This window comes from Melospiza georgiana, chromosome 4 (assembly GCF_028018845.1).
Source record: "Melospiza georgiana isolate bMelGeo1 chromosome 4, bMelGeo1.pri, whole genome shotgun sequence".
Taxonomy (NCBI): Eukaryota; Metazoa; Chordata; class Aves; order Passeriformes; family Passerellidae; genus Melospiza; species Melospiza georgiana.
The window spans coordinates 13,077,439-13,096,245 of record NC_080433.1 but is presented as its reverse complement, the minus strand read 5'-3'; the positions used below and the strand labels follow the sequence as shown (position 1 = coordinate 13,096,245).

Genomic DNA, 18,807 nt, shown 5'->3' with positions numbered 1-18,807 from the left:
TCCCCAGAGAAGAGGCAGGCTGGAGCTCGGCCGGGGCAGCGGAGCGGGAGGGCAGCGAGGAGCGGCCCGGCCCGGCCCGGCCCTGCCCGCCGGGAGCCGCAGCCGCGGGCGCTGCTCCGCGCACGATGCGCGGCGGGAGCGGCCGCGTCCCCGCTGTCAGCAGCGCCGGGAGGAGGGGGAGACCAGAGGGAGGGAATCTGCGGGAGGGAGCGCGCCAGAGCCGAGGATTAAGGTTGAACAGCCCGGGGAAGGAATTAAACTGGGCTCCTCGGCGGTGAGAAAGGAGCGGCAGGCTCTGTGCAGCCCACCAGGGGCTCTCAGCAAGGGCAGAGCTGTCCCGTTTTCAGGGTGCCGGCGAGACCCTGGAAAGAAGCCGGCTGCTTCCCGGAGGGTTCCCAGCGGGTTTCTCGGGAATCGCATCCCTTTGCGTTTGCTCATTTAGGTGTTTTTGGCACGGCTCTCGGCCCGCCCCTGCAGCCGCAGGTGCCGCCGCGGTGGCCGGCGGAGCGGGGCGCTGCCCCGCGGGGGATGCGCGGGTGCGGAAGGGGCACGGCCTGCGCGCTGCCCCTGCCCTGAGCCCGTGGGGAGCCCTTGTCTGCCCCTGGCCCGGCCGAGCCCGGGGATAGCCCCAAACCCTGCCTGCTGCAGACAGGTCCTTTCAGTGCTCTGACCTTTGCGGGGCCGGGAACCTGCGCCGCTCTTTGTGGTAGCGATGTCGGCTCTGTCCCCCTCTAGGCTCGGATTGCCGGGAGTGTAGATGTGTGGTGAATTTGTCGGGGCTGTGTATCCATAAATGAAGCGATGACAGGGTACCCAATCTACTTCAATAGCGTGAGGACTTTGTAGAGCACACCCTTCACACAGAGGCAGGCGAGCTCAAGGAAAACGCTTTGCAAAATGAGGGCAATGGTGCAGCTATTGCTTTCCCTGGGGCTGAAGGGAACTGGGGATTGGGCAGTCTGAAAGGCAGATCTCTCTTCGAAATTGGTTTTGGCTGTTTTAGAAGGAGATTCAGAGCAAAAATCACAAGAATGCTGTCGCACTGAGCCTGGAAGTGAAACTGAGCGGACATCAGGAACAGTAAAAGCCTTTGCGGAAACCCTATCAGATCCATCACCATGCCTGTAAGGCGATGAGGATACTTCACTTTCTCTGAACAATAGCAGAGAATTTTGCTCTGAGATCCAGGGCTACTTCTAGGCTAGGCATGTGGGATGCAATTATTTCCTCTTTCATCAGCCACTGGAACTACCATTTTGTTGAAACCATATCCTTTGGGTGTAATGATGCCTTTTCTGGTGAACTCTTTGCTTTGAAAAGGGGCAGGTGAAGGTGGATAAAATGTCTTCCAGGGCATTCTGTTGATTTTCAGCGGGAAGGAGGAGAGAGCCGTCGTGTCAACCACGGCAAGAACGAAGAACGGGAGTCTTGGCAGGGTTGTTTGTTGGTTTTTTTTTTTTTTTTTTTTTTTTTTTTTTTTGCTGCTGAGCACGTCTTCGTGTCTTAATAAAACGTGCTAAAACCTCCATTTTCGGTGGCAAACATGACACCGATGGGAGAGAAAGTAACGCAATACATAAGCTGTTGGACGGGCCGGGGTGATGCATGGCAGGATCCCATAAAGAAGCCACTATCTCCTCCAGTTAGGAGGAGAGAGCAGGTTCCACTCAAGCAGTCCTTCCTCTAGGGGATCTTCCGTCGTTCCCGTTTCTATTTCCGGTCCCCCAGATTGCTGGAGAAACAGGGATGAGGTGAAACATCCCTTAATATTTCTGTCGATGACGTTTCCAGGCACTGAACCATTAAGTATCTGCAGCCTTGCTGACTTCATGTAACCCCCCGCGACAGCAGGTCACATCAAACATTGACCTCAGGCAGGATTGAAACAGAAATATTTCCTGCCAGGATCACAGAGCATTCGGATACTGCTTAATTCGGACACCGTTTTAATTATTAAGCACATCAGAAATTAAAAATTACAGCAGTAAAAATTTACAGTGCTACAGATGCAAATAACAGCGGAAGCTCTGGGTATGAGTGATGTATCTTTTGGAAAGATGAAGTCGTGGGCAATACCCAGAATATGGGGGCAATCCTCACCCTTTTCCTCTTTATTCTGGAGGAAAAGAAAGGTGACAGCCGGGCAGCTCCAAAGGGAGCGGGGAAGATCCCCGTTTTCCAGCGGAGAGAGGGTCACTATGACATTAGAGGGATGCTGGCGGCGGGAGGTGCTGCTGCCCAAGGGAGCTGCGAAAGGTGTCGGCACCCCTTCGAGGGGAGGTAGGAACGCTTCTTTCGTGCCCATCCGAGCCGAGGGCGCGCAGGGATGCGGACATCGGGTATCCCGGCCCGTTCTGGGAAGGGGTCCTGGGAAGGCCGGGGCGCTCCGCTTCCCGGGGCTCGCAGGGATGCTGCGGCGGGGAGCGTGAGAGCCGGTCCCGCTCGCCTCCCCCACGGCCAAGTTCGCCTTGCCTTTGCGACGTTTGCGGTAAAGGCCAACGAAATCCTGCTGCCCTCGGCATCGGCGGGGCTGTCCGGCCGCGGGGAGCCCGCCCGAGCCTGCCCTGTCCCCCCGGCCCTGGGCAGGCATTGACCGGAGCTCAGCCTCGACGGCGGCAGCACGTGGAGCGCCGGGAGCGGCGGCGAGGCCCCGGCTGGAGACCCCGGGATTCCCGCCCGGAGCGCCGCTGCCTGGCACCGTCCCGCAGGGGGGAACATCGCTCCCCGGCCCCTCCATGGACAGGTGTCGTTGTGCTGCCGCCACCCCATTCCCTGCTCTCCCATCGCCCCGACACCGCTCATTCTGGGACTCGTTGTTGCCTTCTTTCCCCCGGCACTGGGCTTGATGAGATACAACAAACGCCCGGTTCCGCCCAGAAAGGACCCGGTGTGTTCTTCACCTGGCGCATCTTCCCGGCTTCCGACGTGCCCTTCAGCCGGGCGCTCCCCAGGCTTGGGGTAAAAAAGAATCCGCGGCTGGGAATAGATAGATAATAGGGGATTAAAAAACAACAACAATAAAGCAAATACTTTATTAGTGCCCGCCCGATTATAGTGTCGGCGACTATTTCAGTGTAATTCTGCCCCATTTTGTCCAAAATACAGCTGTTTCTGGGAAAAGGAGAGACAGATGCTGAAGTGCCCGTCTAAGACGTTGCCGACAATACCTCCTTTCCAGCGTGACGTTTTATTGAAAGGAATATTTCCGTCTTCAATCAACAAAATGAGTGTGGTACTCGCTGCTATATGTATAGAAACCATTTGGATGGAATTTGCAACGTTATTCTCATCATCATCGTCATAATCTTCATCCTCCTCCTCATCATCATCATTCAGCATCAATAATTTTTCGCCATAATAACCGGCCCGTGGTTTTAGAATAAAAATTAACTCCCGGAAAAGAAAACTGCACGGTTTGATTTCTTTATACGACTTTTCTTCCTCTACACAGCGCATCTGTGGATAAAGTCAGTTTCGACCTGAAAATGATGGAAATTGGCAAACCGTCTTCATTTCAGGTGGAGTGGGTCAAACTCTGCCAGCACCAGTCCGAAGTTTTCCAGTGCCAACTTTTATTTGCATTTTTACAGTTCGCTGTCCCTCTCCTTTCCCTCCCAGGCACATCTTTAAAAGCAGACTCACATTTAAAACACCTATCCGAGGCGGGACAAATGCTAGAAATAAAACATTCCAAGTGGCTTCTCGTTCTCCTGGTTTCACGCTCAGCAGAGTTGCCCCAGCCGCATGTCTAGCAGGGAAAAGGGCACTGAGGAGATATACATCTCTAACTCGATATATAGACTTGTATGCACACTTAGAGAAGTATAAATACGTCCATTTTAGAATCTGAAATAATTATAAACAAGACGGTTCTGGGATGTAAATAATCGTTGAAAGGATTAAGCTTCGGTCTCTTGTCAATCGAGATCAGCGTTTCTCGAAAGGACATTGACTGCCCCAACGTCTGTGCTGAGCTTGCAGATGAGTGGTTAAAGCAGCCAAACCCCGAGAAGATTTTTATCGCACATTGAGCGGCATGCAACGTTTTTGCACCAGTTCTGCCATTCCCAGTCCATCTGGGGGCATATTTCGTTGTGTCGCTGGGACAGCTGCACCCCTGTTCTGGGGCTGGTTAACTGGAGGAGGTGTTACCAGGGCGTTCGGTAACACCAAGACATCTCCTTCGGTCAATAGCCAATTAACCTGAGACGAACATTTACAGACCGAGGACACTTCGGAGCCTGGTTCTTGTTCGTTTCAGCTGCATTTCAGTTCAAGCGTCTTCTGTGGCCGCTTATTTTTCGGGGTTCGTTTTCAACGCCCAGCCCCGGTATCCGCAGCGCACGTATTTCACCATCGCTCTCAGCACTTCCGAAATCAAGGACAGACACCCAACAATGCAGAGGAAAAGCGATGTCTCCTGCACGCCCGGGGCTGCTCAGGGCCCGCCGGAGCGGGAAGGGTCGAGCATCTCTTTGCCGCGGTGCCAAGGGGCAGGAATCGCTCGGCTCAGGGGGAAGGCGGGGGAGAGGCGACAAACCTGCCGGGAAACGCCTCTCCGGACTGGCATCTTCTCGGAAACGAGAGAAGCAGAGGGAAGAGCGGAGAGGAAAGCTCTTCCTGCGGGGGAGGCGAGAGGTGTGGGGAGCCGGGAGCCGCCGGCAGCCGCCCCCCGCTCGCTCCCTACAGCGGCTGCTCCGCGCTGGTCCTTTCCCGAAACCCAATCTCGCCAGGAAGCCGCGAGTGTGTGTGCATGTCTGTATTTCTCACTCAGCCAGGCTATGACTACATATATGTTCCCTTTTTTCTTGACGTTGCTCCTGAAATCGAAGCCTAATTTTTAACATCGGGGGGACGACAAGAGCCAAAGCCCCGCCGAGGCTGGAGGGAAGGCGGAACCCTTCGGTGGAACCGGGACAGCAATAAAGCAATTAGCCGAGAGTGGGGCTGGAGGCTCGTTCAGCCTCTCCCAGGGCGAGCTAAGGGTGCCACGGCAGAAGCAGGGAGCTCTCAGCCCACCGAGAGCTGCTGGGGGGGAATTAAAAATGCCCCACGGAGGGCTCAGCCAGGGAGCACGGATTCATTGCAGCCCCGGCTAGATCAGTGTCTTTCCATTGTCATCCTGCCCCTAGGAAAAAAAAAAAAAAAAAAAAAAAAAAAAAAAAAAAAAAAAAAAAGGAGAGGGAGAGAAAAAAGTAGGCGGATTGCAGTGACTGACTGCCCAATGGCAGCCCCGGGCCTCAGGAGAGTTACAGAGAGAGAGGGTGAGAGAGAGAGAGAGGCACTTTCTGCCATCCAAATCCCTTAAACCATCCTCATTCCGACACGAGAACCCACTGTAACAACTTCCAACCACTGAGACATGACAGGCAGGAGCCCAGAGGCAGCAGCAGCAGCGAGAGCAGCAACAGCAGCAGCACACACTCTGCACAGGGAGCAGCATTAGCACCAGGGGAATACTACACACAACAATACAAACAAACAAACAAACAAACAAACAGACAAAGCCCCCCCAAGCCCAAGGGACTGGATTCCAACTCAGATTCAAGCCACAGCTGACACCAAAAAGGGTGGGGAATTACGACCAGGGGGGGCCAGAAAGGAATAACCAAGGAAGCGAACTCAAGAGTGTAAACGGGATTCAGCCATGATCCTTTTTTCATCTCGCAGTGTGTTACTCTCAGTGTATTACCCTCAGATTTTCCTCATCCTTACCAGTGGGAGTTACCTGTAAGTGATCCAGATTTTTTTTTTTTTTTTTCCAAATACTGTTTGCAATGCCCCCGCTAGCAGCTACCTAGGGGCAATGCGCAGAGCGAGCAGAGGGAGCCGGGAGAAGCCAGCACGGGCGGCAGCTCCGTGCGGTGCGTGGTGGTGAGGTGCGTGGTGGCGGTGGCGGCGGAGGAGGAGGAGGAGATGCCGCGCCGGTGGCGGTGCTGGCGCTGCTGGTCGGACCCCGCCGGGGGAAGGGACGCACCGCCAGGTAACTCCCGGGGCTGCCCCGCCGGCGAGGCCGGGGCCCGGCGTGCCCGCAGCGGGGGCGGCGCACCTGGGAGGGCGGCGGGGCAACGGGACGCGGAGCGGCCGGCGTCTCCCCTGGGGACTCCGACCCCGACTCCTCCTCCCGCCAAACCGGAGATGGGCATCGCTTCGCGCCCGCCGGGGGAAGGCTGTTCGTGCGCGGAGGTCCCGGGGAGCGCGGGGCTGCCGCAGCCGTGCCCTGCTCGCCGGCCGGCTGCTCTCGCTCCGGAGGGATCTCCAGCGCCGCAGTTAGAGCTGGCTCCAGGACTTTTCCTTGTGAGGAAGGGGGTGGAGGTAGGGGTGGGGGAAATGAGAGTCGGTGGGTGGGACTGCGAGGAATTTCGGTCTCTTTTTTTAATATCTATATCTGTATCTATCGTTGCGGGGGATAAGAAGCGGCTGGGCTAGTCCGTGAGGGCTGCGCAGAGGGTGTCCGCCGCCGTTCAGCTGCAGGTCCCCGGCAGGTCTCAGTGCCTCCGGGGCAGGTTGGCGGGGGTGCTGGGCCGGGGTCCCGTCCGGGAGCGCAGCCGGAGCCCGGAGGGGCTGCCGGGGACCCGCCAAGGGCTTCTGTTCTCCTGCGCTCCGGAGCAGAGCCGTGCGGAGAGGAGGGCGCTGCGGCGGCAGGTACCCGGCGGAGGGAGCCGCTGTGAAATCGGGGAGCCTTCTCTCTCCCTCCGTCCCTTGGGCATCCCCCCAGCCCCGGGGCAAGAGTGCCGGGACGCGGGGGTCGGGCCCGGGGGCGCTCCGGGGCGGTTCGGAGCCTGCCCGGGCTGCCGGGGCTGCGGCACAGGGGTGCACCCCGCTCGGGGATGGGGAACCCCGGCCCGGCATCCCCGGCCCCGCGTTTATCTCGGCTGCCGGGGCCGGACGGATTTCCCTACTCTCCTACCCTCAGGCCGACCTCAGTTTTTTGTGCCCCGAAGGATGCGATTTTGAGGTTCTATCCCCAAACTGTACGTGGATTTATATATATTTGGGATTTTTTTTCCTCTGTATGTGCGCACAGGAGCACATGCACATGAACAAGCACGTGTGCGTGTGTTCCTCCCTGTGTGTGTCCGTCTGCTTTCCGTGGGCTGTGGAAAAAAACATATCCCACTGCTGTGGGAGAAAAGTAGGAATAAACACGCCCATAAAAAGAAACTAAAAGCCTATTTCTACATTCTTAATTCTTAATGAAATGCACATGTCTTGGCCACCGATTTTTAAAAGCGCTTAGAGTTATGGAAGCACGTTAGATTGATTCAACCAGAGCTGCCTGGTTCTGTTCACAGGAGGGAAATGTCTGCTGCGTAGGTGACCGATGGCTTGTAAAAAAGCTTGCCGTGCTATCTTTGGTTGGTTGGGGTTTTTTTTGTGGTTATTATTTTTTTTATACAGGAGGAAGGAGTCGTAATAAATAAATAAATACACCCTTTTAATATAAGCGTAGCCATATTTTTCTCAAAACCGTAGGAAATTACTATCCTACAAAGTTTTCCTTCTATAAATAGTTCAAATCTTAAAACAAAAGTTTGCAACCACACACCAGATGCTGGGATGCTGGCGGTTTCCCTTGCTGTGTGACATAATTATAAGGTCCGAAAGCAAAAGCTATAGAAGTATAATAATAATACTAAGGCGACTGCTGAGGGGAAATACAAGGGAAGCAATGCCTGCTTTATTTAAAGCCAACTGCTTGTGGATCTTTTGAGCGCTGCCCCGCGACAATGAGAAGTTGTGGTGGATAAATAATGCTCTCTCGCCTTTCCCTGGGCCGTCCCCGGTTCATCCACTCCGCGGCAGGTCACGGGGAGCTGGACCCGCGGGGCTGGAGCCGAGGTGGCTATTGCAGCCCAGCAGAGCAGAAGCGAAAGGGATCAGGAGGTGAAACGCAACAAAGCGGAGCCCCCAAAGCGACGCCCACCTCCCTCCATCCATCACTCCGGAGGGACGGAGCCGGCGGCTTTCCCGGGGGGAAAACAGCGTGCGCCGCTGGGATCAGGGTGCCCGGGACCCGATCCCCCCTCTGCTTCTCCTCCGTGACACCCCTGGCACCAGCAACACTTGCTCCTTTTCCAGAGTGTCCCCCCATCCCTCCCAGAGAGCGGGGACAGGCGGGAGAGCCGCGGTGCTGCCTCACTCCCCGTACGAAGTGAAAAGAAAGAGGAGTTATTGCAGTGCTTAATGGAGAGTAGCTACTTGCGGTGTTTGTCTGGTGGGGAAATATACTTCTCTGGCTTACTAATGGTAGCTTTTGAAGATTAAAGCATAGTAGAGTCTTGTTGGAGCATTATCTGCTGGTGTCTCTGCCACCCTCGCTCTCCGGAGCGGAGGATGCTTCCCAAGCTGCTGTTTGGTGAGCTCTCAGGGATTGCCAATGGTTATGTTAATTTTCCCCGAGCTCTCCATCATCTTTTAGCTGTGGGAACGACTCCTTGGCTTCTGCATTGCTGCTCCTTCAGGGACAGAGGGGGTGAGTTTCAGCGGGCAAGCAAGTGGAGTGTGGGGTGTGTGTGCTCCGTCTCTCTTGGTGCAGGGAATGCAGGCCGGGGGAGATGGGATAATGCCCGGTTATTCTGTGAGAAAACTCGTCAAGCAAAAATCCCATCAGATTTTTCTGAATGGAAAAGGCAATGGTGAAATGAAATGAAATGGGCACCACGCCTCAGGTTTTTTTTGTGCAATAGCTGGAAAGGAGGTTAAGTTATGGTCAGCTACATCCAAACTTAATTTAAAAGCTGATTCCTTTATAAAATTGATTTCTGTATTGTAAGTGTGCTATCTGATAAAGTCATCTTCTTCAGTGTGCTTGCCTGGTAACCTCTGGCCTGATGAGGCACTGTGCACATTTTTACAGCCAGAAGAAATTAGTGTCTGCCTCTCTGAAAAAGAAAACTGAGTGTGGCTCCAATAGCAGATGCATTTTAATGCTGGACGTATTTTGGTAATCCAATGAAATATTTAAAGTATAAAGCTGCCATTAAATAATATCAGTGTAATTAGCATAAATGTCTTAACGCCAGGATTGTGCAGAACACTGGCACTGTTTCTTGCAGTGCATGTGAGAGTGTGCAAGTGTCTGTACACATTCACATATTCAGCTGCTTCTAAAGATGGTGCTCATTGGTTTTCCATTGGTGCTCCCCTTTCACTGTTCATCTTATTAAGTGCAGGATGCATTCACCAGCAACATGAGAGACAGTTCTGAAAAAGCTTATTTGGGGATTATCTGCTGGCACATAGATACAATTAATTCAGTTATTTGCTATGAAGTGATTTGGAACAACTCTTAAGAGAGTGTGTGTGTATGTAGTAATAGCAGCACAAATGTTCAAAGCAGATACATTTTCTAACAGCATAGCACAGCAAATCATTTATATTGGTGAGTAGCTATCACTGCTTGGTTAGGAAATGTAGAGGAAGTAAAATCCTCTGCATGTTTTGTGTTTGTTCTGCTGGTGCTTCCACATCCTTACAGTTCCATATCCTTAACAACAGGGCTCCTCAGCACTTGTGGGAAGCAGATTAGAAGGGATGCAGATTGTTCATATGCCTACAGGAAAGTGGTCATGCCTAATCCCTAAAGATTAGGACTGCTGGAGAGAGTCCCTGGAGTTTGCTTCTTAATCCATCAGTGCTGGAGGGAGCTGCACATGCAGAGAAAAACCCAGCTGCTCTAGGAGGCAGAGCCTTCAAGGGCATAGTGGGCACAGCTTCATAGCAATGCCAGCCAGCCTGACTGATGCTCCCCCTTTAGCTGGTGCAGTCAGAGTTACACAGGCTGGCCCACTCTTCCCATCCTGGTTAGAGCAGGGCAGGATCAAATTCTGTGATTAGGCTGCCCGTTGTGGGGATGGGGTTGTCTCTGACTCAGTCACTGAGCTGCAGCGTAAATCATTTCCCTGCTTTTGCACCTTGTTCATTTTATAACTGAGACTTCAGGGGAAGCTTGCTCTCTCAGCCTCTAGTTATGCAGTGTACAATGCCCAAAGAGAGCTCCGCTGTTATATTCTCCTTTTATGTGATACTGTAATAATAATTGTCTGTAAGAGGATTTGTAATAGGACTTCCTTCCACTTTACCATCCCTCAAAGATGTGTTTGCATATAGACAGAACAGGTCAATCTTCAAAGAGTATCAAGTATTTTCAGGCTCATCTAAAGCTAATGCTTTTGCTCAGCAGAAAAGAGAAAGATAAAGGATATTTTTATGCTGGACTGCCATAAGCTTGGCTTATGTGCCTGGCACAGGAAATTTCCATGTATTGAAGCAGCTACGCAAAGATGGGAGAATGATTGTGATATGATTTCTTGGTAGCTCTAGGAGGCAAAGTCCAGCATTTCACTGTGAGACCCAGAATAAAATTCCCTGTCTAAAATCAGAGAGCCTGGTGAATCTGGGACTGGCCACTCCTTTCCTGCCAAGGTCTAGATCTAGCACTGAAGTCCTGAATATCCTTGAATCCAAATGCATTTGGATGAAAGAAACTCTCTCAATCCTTTGCAACAATCAGTTCCAGGAATCAGATGTTTAATACACCTTGAAGTTGCAAGAAAAATAATTACTTTAGAAATTATAAGGAAAAGTGGCAGCATCCAGAATGTGTAGGATGACAGCATGGAATTACTACATATGTTATATTACTAACATAGAATAAAAAGTGGGTAAAAAGCAATATGAAATGTTCAGATGAATAGGTAAGGATGAATACAGATTTAATGCATATTAAACACCCAACAAGGCTAATCCCTCAGAAGAGAGACTTTCAAATAAGGTGTTAAAGAGCTAAACAAAATGAGCAGCAATTATACAGTTAGACTGACAAAACCCTTTTTTTTGCAATGGGAAAAGCACCTTGTATACCTGGCAATGTGGCATGCTGAGGGTAGAATGGTGGCATCCACTTTGTCAGTGCTTGGGATTGTGTAATTGGGGCTGAAATGCAGTGAGAGAGCCTCCTGACCCCAAAATACAGTTTGACCCTCTAGTCCTCCCAAGTTACCCCAAGCAACAAAAACCTAGGACCAGCTGTAGATCAAAGGAGTTCTACAGGTATGCTGACACGAAGAGTTACAGAATTGGTTAATGTTGCAAGCCCAGTTTCTTCAGCCCACAACTTTTGCATGTTGCTCTACCCTCAGTGGACTCTCACCAGTGCCTTTCATGGCTGCTGGCAAAGCATGTCTGCCTGTTAATTACCTGAGAGATGAATTTTTGCAATACAGGTTCACCTGTCTGTTTGGTTCTTCTCATTATTTTTGCTCTTTCCCCCTTGATGCTCCACTGCCTTTCTGTAGAGCATCTCTCCAACCTCCCCCAGGTATGGAACTTGCATAGTGGTACAGTAAAACTTTGTGTGGAAGGGGTCTATGAGAGTCAGACAGGCCTCTCTCAGTGAGAACCATGACAGAAAAGCAAAATCTCAATGACTTTTTTATTCTGGAATTGTGCCATGCACATGTGAACACCCTGTCAATGAGCTGAAGAAACTTGTCACCAAAAGCTTCAGGTTTACAAGCCCAGAATTATGCAGGAGGGTAAGAAAAGTCCAGGAGTGTAGGCACAGGAGTACTCTGGAAGAAAAGCCAAGGAATTGGCTTCTGGAGAATGTATTTCAGCCTTTTAAGGGTTGTTAGAACCCTCTCCTCTTTTGCCATCCTTTCAATCCTCCCCCGAATGTAGAAAGATTTATTTTCTCTCCATTGTGGATAGCTGCATAGGACTTGCTGTTAACTTCTTGCTAAGACAATTCCTATGTATTTGCATTTGCTACAATACATGCCTAAGGAACATAGCAAATTCTGCATTGGTAGAAATGGAAAAAAATTCTAGATACAGAGACTTAAACATTTGAGCAGTAGGTTTTTCTGTCCGTATGCATTTCTGTGACTTCTCCCTTCCGTTACTGCCAAAATGTTTTTAGAAAAAACCTTTAGATAACAAACTGAGTTTTTTTCCTATGCTTCCCTCTTGGGCTTTCTTTCTAAAAGTCAGTTTTCTGGATGGAGCTGAAAGTTTGCTGCCTTATTCAGTTCTAATAGAGTATGGGCAGTTTTACTGAAGTTAAGGCCAAATAGTTGCTCTCATCATAAAAACATATTTATTCCACTAGGATCTGATAATAAGATGATTATCACCTACTAATTATTTTTCAGCAAATCATATCTCCTCTAGAAAATCTCAAGACAGAGTAAATCAGAGAGTTATTGTATCTTTCTTTTCTGGAAATAATTTTAATAGCACATACAGTTTGTACCCGTATCACTGTTACAGTTTTGAACATTTATTTTTGTTTCAGCCTATGCCTGTGGATCAGATTTCCCTTCAAAAAGGATAAACTTCGTGTTTATGCAAAAATCCCACTTAATCATCGTGGTGACAGTCTTTGTTCCAGCTCTTTGTCCAAGGGTCAGATTTCACCCTGAGTTCCTAATAAGGAGAAAAAAGACATCCAGTGGTAAGGCAAGTGTGCAAGTGAGGGAAAAAGTGAGGGTTAGGAGTTTGATAAGTGGCAGAAGAATTTCCCCTGTGTAGTGGCACCAGGTCCACTGGTCCCTGCACATCCCAAATGTTTTATCTGAGGTAGGGCCACACTGTTACAGGCAGTGACACCACTTCCAAAGCTGGTGGAACTCTATGGACTTTACTGGCAGATTTGTGATGCTAAAAGTAATGCTGGTGAGCTGGGTCTCCACCAGCATGTACTTGGAATGCACAGCAAAGGTATTCAAAATAATTTCTTTCTGGATGACCTTGCTGTGTAGAATTTTGGGAAGATCTTACCTTTTGTCTTTTAAGCTTTATGGGCCTAAAGCTTCTCTGCCCTGAGGCCATATCCACAGCTCAGCAAGCTAATAAAGCAGGAGTGACTCTGCTGCAGTCAAGGGAGTGACTCCAGTGCAATCAAAAACAGTACCAAACAGAAAGTCAGCACCAGCCTTGTCCTTACAGTATCCATTTGAATTTAGCCTTGACCCAGGCTGCTGTTTTATGCAATTTGTAGGGAATCTGGCCATGGTTAGCAAGAACATACAGTGAAGACAATATTAGTAGGAGGCCATGCCAGACAAACCCCAAAATCAGTTCCATGGGCCACTGAAAGAATTATGGCCTTTGGAATCAGCAAGACCAGACATAAATCCAAAACCTTATTTAATTTTTTGAGGAGAGAAATAAATTAAATGCCTTGAAGCATTTGCTGTTGCATGTGAAGTATTGCAGAGAAGCCCAAAGCTGGAAGTAAGCATGAGCTAGAAAGATATAAACCACTGTCTGCATGCAGGCAGGACCTGAGAAATGTTTTGACTTGTATCCAATTAGAAATTTTGAAGTGCTGCAACACTGGGACCGGATGCAATACACACCTTACTAGTCTGGTTGAAGTGAGACATAATTATCAAATGTGACTACTATTTAATAATAATTTCTTTCATCAGGGGTTGTAAGTGAATTAATCCTACCAGTATGCAAGTGAATTGGGCAAGGATCATTTCCCTCACTCCTGGGGCAGAGTGCAGCAGTTGCAGCACCCAGCAGAGCCGTACGGACGTGCAGGGCCAGCACCAGTCCTGGCATTCCTGGCAGCTAGGCAGGAAAGCATCTGAAAAAGCCCAAGCACATCTTTGATTGATCTGGACCCCGGCCAGGGCCAGTCCCTCTAAACACTGCACTTTCCCATGGTGGGTTTCGCTCTGAGATGAAGATAGGAGCGGTCCGAGAGTGAGCCGATGTCTGAGATGCTGAATAGCAGTATCGTGACTGCTGCCTGCCTCAGTTTCCCACAGCTTTAATAGGGCAATAACAGCACTGGCAAGGCTTGAAAGTAGGGGAGGGGCAGGAGAGCAAGAGCTGCCGCAGCAGTTTGGAAAGAGAAAACGCAGCGTAAGTGCTGCGTCATGACTTTCAGTGACTCTCTCTCTGACCACAAGCACAAAGGCGATGCTGCTGCACTCACCGAAACGCGGCGTCACCATCGCCCTCCTCACCACCAGCATGGCCTTGGGGAGAGCTCAGGGCTGCTCACCAAAGTCAGGAGCATCACTTCTGACAGCGCCTCCTCCTTCCAGACAGCCACTGTGGGCAGCATGGAGCAAGCCCTGGCCTCGGAGAGCTGCTGGCCTCGGGGCTGGAGTGCTGGGCACAGACAGGACATGGTTAAGGGAGTGCTGAGGAGAATGGCTGCATCTCTCATGACTCCTTTGGCTGCTGGCCAGGGAGCCATGTGACTCCTTGGTCAAAAGAGTCCTCTCAACCATGGGACACTTTTTTTTCCCCCTCTGGTTGTACCTTTTCTTTTCTGAAGTTAAAAAGAAAACAAAACGTACCCACAAAACTTTCCACATTAAAGTTATATTGTAGTCCAGTGACTCAGGGTGAGAAATTCAAGGGGAATGAAGAGGAAGGGAAGCATTCCTGAATCAGATCTGTTGTGCTGGGCCTTAAAGAAGAAGATGATTTTGCTGGATGGAGAACAGCTCTGCTGCAGCACAGTGAGCAAGAAGTAAAGGATGAGACTTAAATCCCTTCCCTGCTGCTGTGGACTGCTGCTAAAGCTCCCAGGGTAGCTTCAAACCCAGTGGACTTTGACGCTATCAAGAGGGCTGAGGGTGGAAGCACAAATAAATATGGCTTCTGATTCACAGAGAATTCCTTTTTCTCCACTCCCATGGCCTAAAGGGTATATCAACTAGCTTAACAGTTTTTGGTTAACTTTTTTTCATTGGCACTGCCCACAATAATTAGACTGGCACATCCCTAGTAGACTCCCTGGAGTCTTTTGTTCCTCTGCCTGCTCTGTCTCTGGGGAGCTCTGCCCACGGTAGGTGCTCCTGAGGGGAGAGATGGGGTCAGGTTGTTGTTGTTAATGTCACTCTGGTTATGTTGTAAAAGATGTATCAAAGAGGAAGTTCTTGCACTCTGACCTACAGGTCATCAGGCTCTGGATTAGGCTAATCTCTAAAAATTTGTCCCCTAGACAGATCCTTTCGACCGAGAGTAACTTACCTCTAGGCACAGAGCTTTGTAATGTGGTTTGTGATCTCCATTGTTCCAGAGAAGCTCTGCAGCTGAGGCAGAGGCTTGTTCTGCCTTCTCTTGCTAGGCCATGATCCACTAATTGTTGTGTTGAGGTCAGGTTTGACACCTTGAACTGACGATGAAAGAGAGCAGGGGAGGTGAGAAGGCCTTGCATGCAGAGGTGATGTGTGTGGCATAGACTCACCTGGACACTGACTTCGAACTCAGCATGCTGTATTCATGGTCAGAGCACTTTGGAAGTCATTAAGTCTGCACCTCACTGTGGCTTTGTGCTCTCTTTGGAGAAAAAGGGCAAAACATTTTGAAAATTGACAGCCAATAATTTTTCCAGGCTTGTCTGTCTCTTTGGGACTCTTGTAGGCTGAACTGAGTGGTTGGAAAAGCTGTGGATGGAGAGCTGCAAGTTCAGGGATGTCCATTAACCAGCAACATGGAATGCAAGCTGTGCCAAGGGTGTGGAGGTGCAGGACAGGATTCAGAAACAACAGCTTGCTCCTTTGTTTGTAACCCCCAAATGCTGGCACGCTTCAGAGCAGAGCCAAGGTCTCCCTTTGGTGTAAATACTCACTTTTAAGGAATGCACTTGAAACAAGGATGTGTGCCTGGCCCTGTATGCTCCTCTCCTTTCCCCACCCCAGTTATGCAGTGTGCCAAAGCCAGTTCCTCAGCAACAAGACTTGGCAGGTGGCACCTGATGAGATAATTGTGCCCCTGGGACATTCGGAGTCATGAGGTACAGCCAGGTGCTCCTGATCCTTCCATGGGTGTGATTTCTGTGGTAACCACACCCTCAAGTGCTGTCCTACTGCAATTAGGAAATTTGTTCAGTTTGGGTCAAGTGCTTCTATTAGGGTGCTCTTCACACCTAACATGTGTTGGCATGGAGAAACGTGTGGATGTCCAGGGTCAGGAGCATAAGGCTGAGGGGTGTTCTTCCAATGAACAGGGAAGAAATCCTACTTCTCACCACTTTGATCTCGCTTATGTCCAAATCTGGACCTTCCCTTCATGAAGAGCCACTAATCCGAGCATTGATTCAGGTGCAAATAACGAAATGGCTCCTTTGGACAAGATGCTGCTCCATTTCGTGTGCAACAGATTAGGAACGTTTTAAGAGTTTGCCACTTTTGCTTCCTGGGATTTCCATTTTGCAAGAAGTTCTTTTAAATCTTAGACATATGAGGGCCATGCAGCAGGACAGACCAAATGACAGTTCCCTTTTTGTAATTTGAAAGTGCCTTGCTGTCCCAGGCTGGCTTGCCTTGCTGTCTTACCCCTGGTGTGGATGCTAGAGGTTGAATCAGTCACAGCTTCTTATTAAAGACTTGGTGTAGCAAAGCCCAACAGAAAATGAAGTGCTCTGGCAGTCATGGAGGTGAATAGGAAAGGGGGGGTCTCCAGTGAATTGCAGTGTTCCTTCTCTGTGTCTTTCCTTGGGCAGCGCTGTCACTGCTTGCCATGTTTGCTGCAGTGCTGTAGGAGGCAAGAAATGAGACAGCCAAGAAGTGGCTTGAGGTGCTGCCAAGTCTTGCTCCAGCTTTGGGGAAGCCTTTCCTGACAGTGCACAGAAAAGTTCTTCCAGCACTGCCTGCCTGGCCTGCAAGCAGGGGAGGATGGCTCTGTGCCTTCATGCAGGGAAGCACATGCAAGGCTTCTGCTATTTGCCCTTCTCACTGCATCTGGGTACTGCCTAAAGTTGAAGTTTAAACTTTGGTTCCACACAAACATCGCCTGAATAACTTCAGGATTTAGGTCAAAGTATTTTGTTAGGACAGTGCTGTTTTTTGGAAAGAGAGGCTGGTGCATTTTACCTCTCTAAAATTGAAAACCTCTTTCAGCACTAATCAAAATCCCGCTTTTCTTTGTTATGCCAAGATAGGATTTTTTGAGGTGTATCAGATTTTTTTTTACATGATAGTTGCCATTGTATACTTAATTAGAAATCAGTTTTAGCTTTCTGACAATAGCTGGCACAGATTATGTACACTGTAAGACATCTTGTGAGATAATTAAAGCGTTGACTGAAAACACAGCACAGCAAAAGGAATGTTTCTTGAAGTGAAGCCACTTTACAGGTTGGCTGTGTGTGTTTTGTTAAATGCAGCCCAGGCACAACTACACTGACTTGAATGAATAGCCCAGAAATTGGCACCTTATTTTTTAGAAAAAAATATCAAAATTCTCTCAGTTTCTAACTCTTTTAAAAATTAAACAGATGTGTATGAACATACTGCTTGTGAAGGGTGCCTGAAGCACAGCCCTGGAAAATGAATTCCTCTTCTTACCCACAAAACCAGGACAGCACAAGCAGAGGGTGTGTGAGCTTCCCCACTCCACCCCATGCTCATGTCTCATCCATGACCTAGAGGGGCAACCTCTAGCTAGGCACAGGCGGGTGGCTCACTCTCTGTTCTCATTTAATCCTGGGCCAACCTGCCAAGGCTGCTGGAGAGGGTGCCAATTGTGGTGGTGGTTACTGTGATGTGGAGAGCCATCCACTGGGAACTGGATTAAGACCATCAACTCCTTTCAAATACTCTAGGCCACAAAGCTCCTGCCAACCAGTAACCATTTTTTTGGTCACTACTGACTTGGGTCATGTTTGGATCAGCGATGAAAGGCTCCATATCCCAGTACCAAGCCCCTGAGCCATACAGTTTCCCGAAATAATTTTTTTAAAGAAGGAAAACATTATTTTTTGTCCTAGGTTCTACTTTGATCTGCTGATGTTTAATGTGCATATTGGCACTTTAAGACACATAATTTTCATTACTTGATTGTAGAGGGCTCAGATAATGGGAAGCATTTTGGAAGATGGCAGGTGGCAGACCCATGTGGTGTGATCTAAAATAAGCTCTCAGAGATAGTGGTTACACACTGGCACCCCAGCTTACATTATATTTTGACCTAAAATTGATTTTACACCTTGAAATTTATCTCACTATCCCTCAGGAGAAAAATTGCCATTAAAATTGGAGATCAGATTCTCTGTTGCTCTTGTTCTTTCAGAGCTACCTAGTTGTGTGTCAGATCTGGTAGCATTTCCAGCAGCTGTTCCTATTGTCAGTGGCCCCTGTTGGTCTCTGTGCATGCCCTCTAGTGCTCTGAGTTGTTGGGAGGTGATTTATTTCTCAGAGATAAAGACTAAATCTTTTTGCTGAATGCTAAAAAATCCAAGGTTTCTATTGGATTGCATGACCCAGCCGGGCACAGAAATGGAGCAGAGTTCCAGCTTTACCCCCAAAGCATAAGTTCCTCTCTTCAGCACACCTGAGAGAGGAATTAGGGCCAGCTGAAATAGTTTTGTTGGCAATAAATTACATTGCTTCCTGGGGCTGTAGCTCCTGCCCAGAAGAGACCCAGCCCCAGAGAGCTCTGAAAGTGAGCAGCACATTTTCAGCATGCCAAGTGAAATGTTCTGGCCTTTCTCAGGTAATGTATAACCATGCAGCGCTGCCACCATCCCTCCCTTGAGCTGAAGCAATTCCTGAAGGGTAACTGGGTTTGTTTTTCTGGGGGTAATTTCCACTGAAGCTGGCAGGAGGGCACTGCTTTGATTGCTTGAGTTCCTTGGAACAGTGAGTCACCTGTCTCTTCTCTGTTACACATGGAGGTGACGCTGCTGGGATAACAAAGGAGTGGCTGTAAAGATGATAGACAATTCTGAGCAAAATCCATTTGCAGCTGTGGGTATTCAGAAGCAACAAATAGAGGAAAAAATGGTATTTATTGCTGGTATTATAACGCTGTGGTAGAACCTGCTTTCTC

The 18,807-nt window shown here is 49.4% G+C and overlaps 1 protein-coding gene across 2 annotated transcripts in view; it reads left to right on the top strand.

The window, feature by feature from the left end:
• The window catches only part of WNT7B (Wnt family member 7B), a 90,174-nt gene that overhangs the window by 1,083 nt on the left and 70,284 nt on the right, over positions 1-18,807 (top strand). Inside the window, exon 1 of one of the 2 annotated variants that reach the window (XM_058023448.1) lies at positions 5,648-5,730. The exons of the other annotated variant lie outside the window; for it this stretch is intronic. Within the exon in view, the coding sequence (XP_057879431.1) occupies positions 5,648-5,730 (83 nt within the window). Of the gene's footprint in view, positions 1-5,647; positions 5,731-18,807 lie in introns of those variants that run through there. 2 annotated transcript variants of the gene reach the window in all.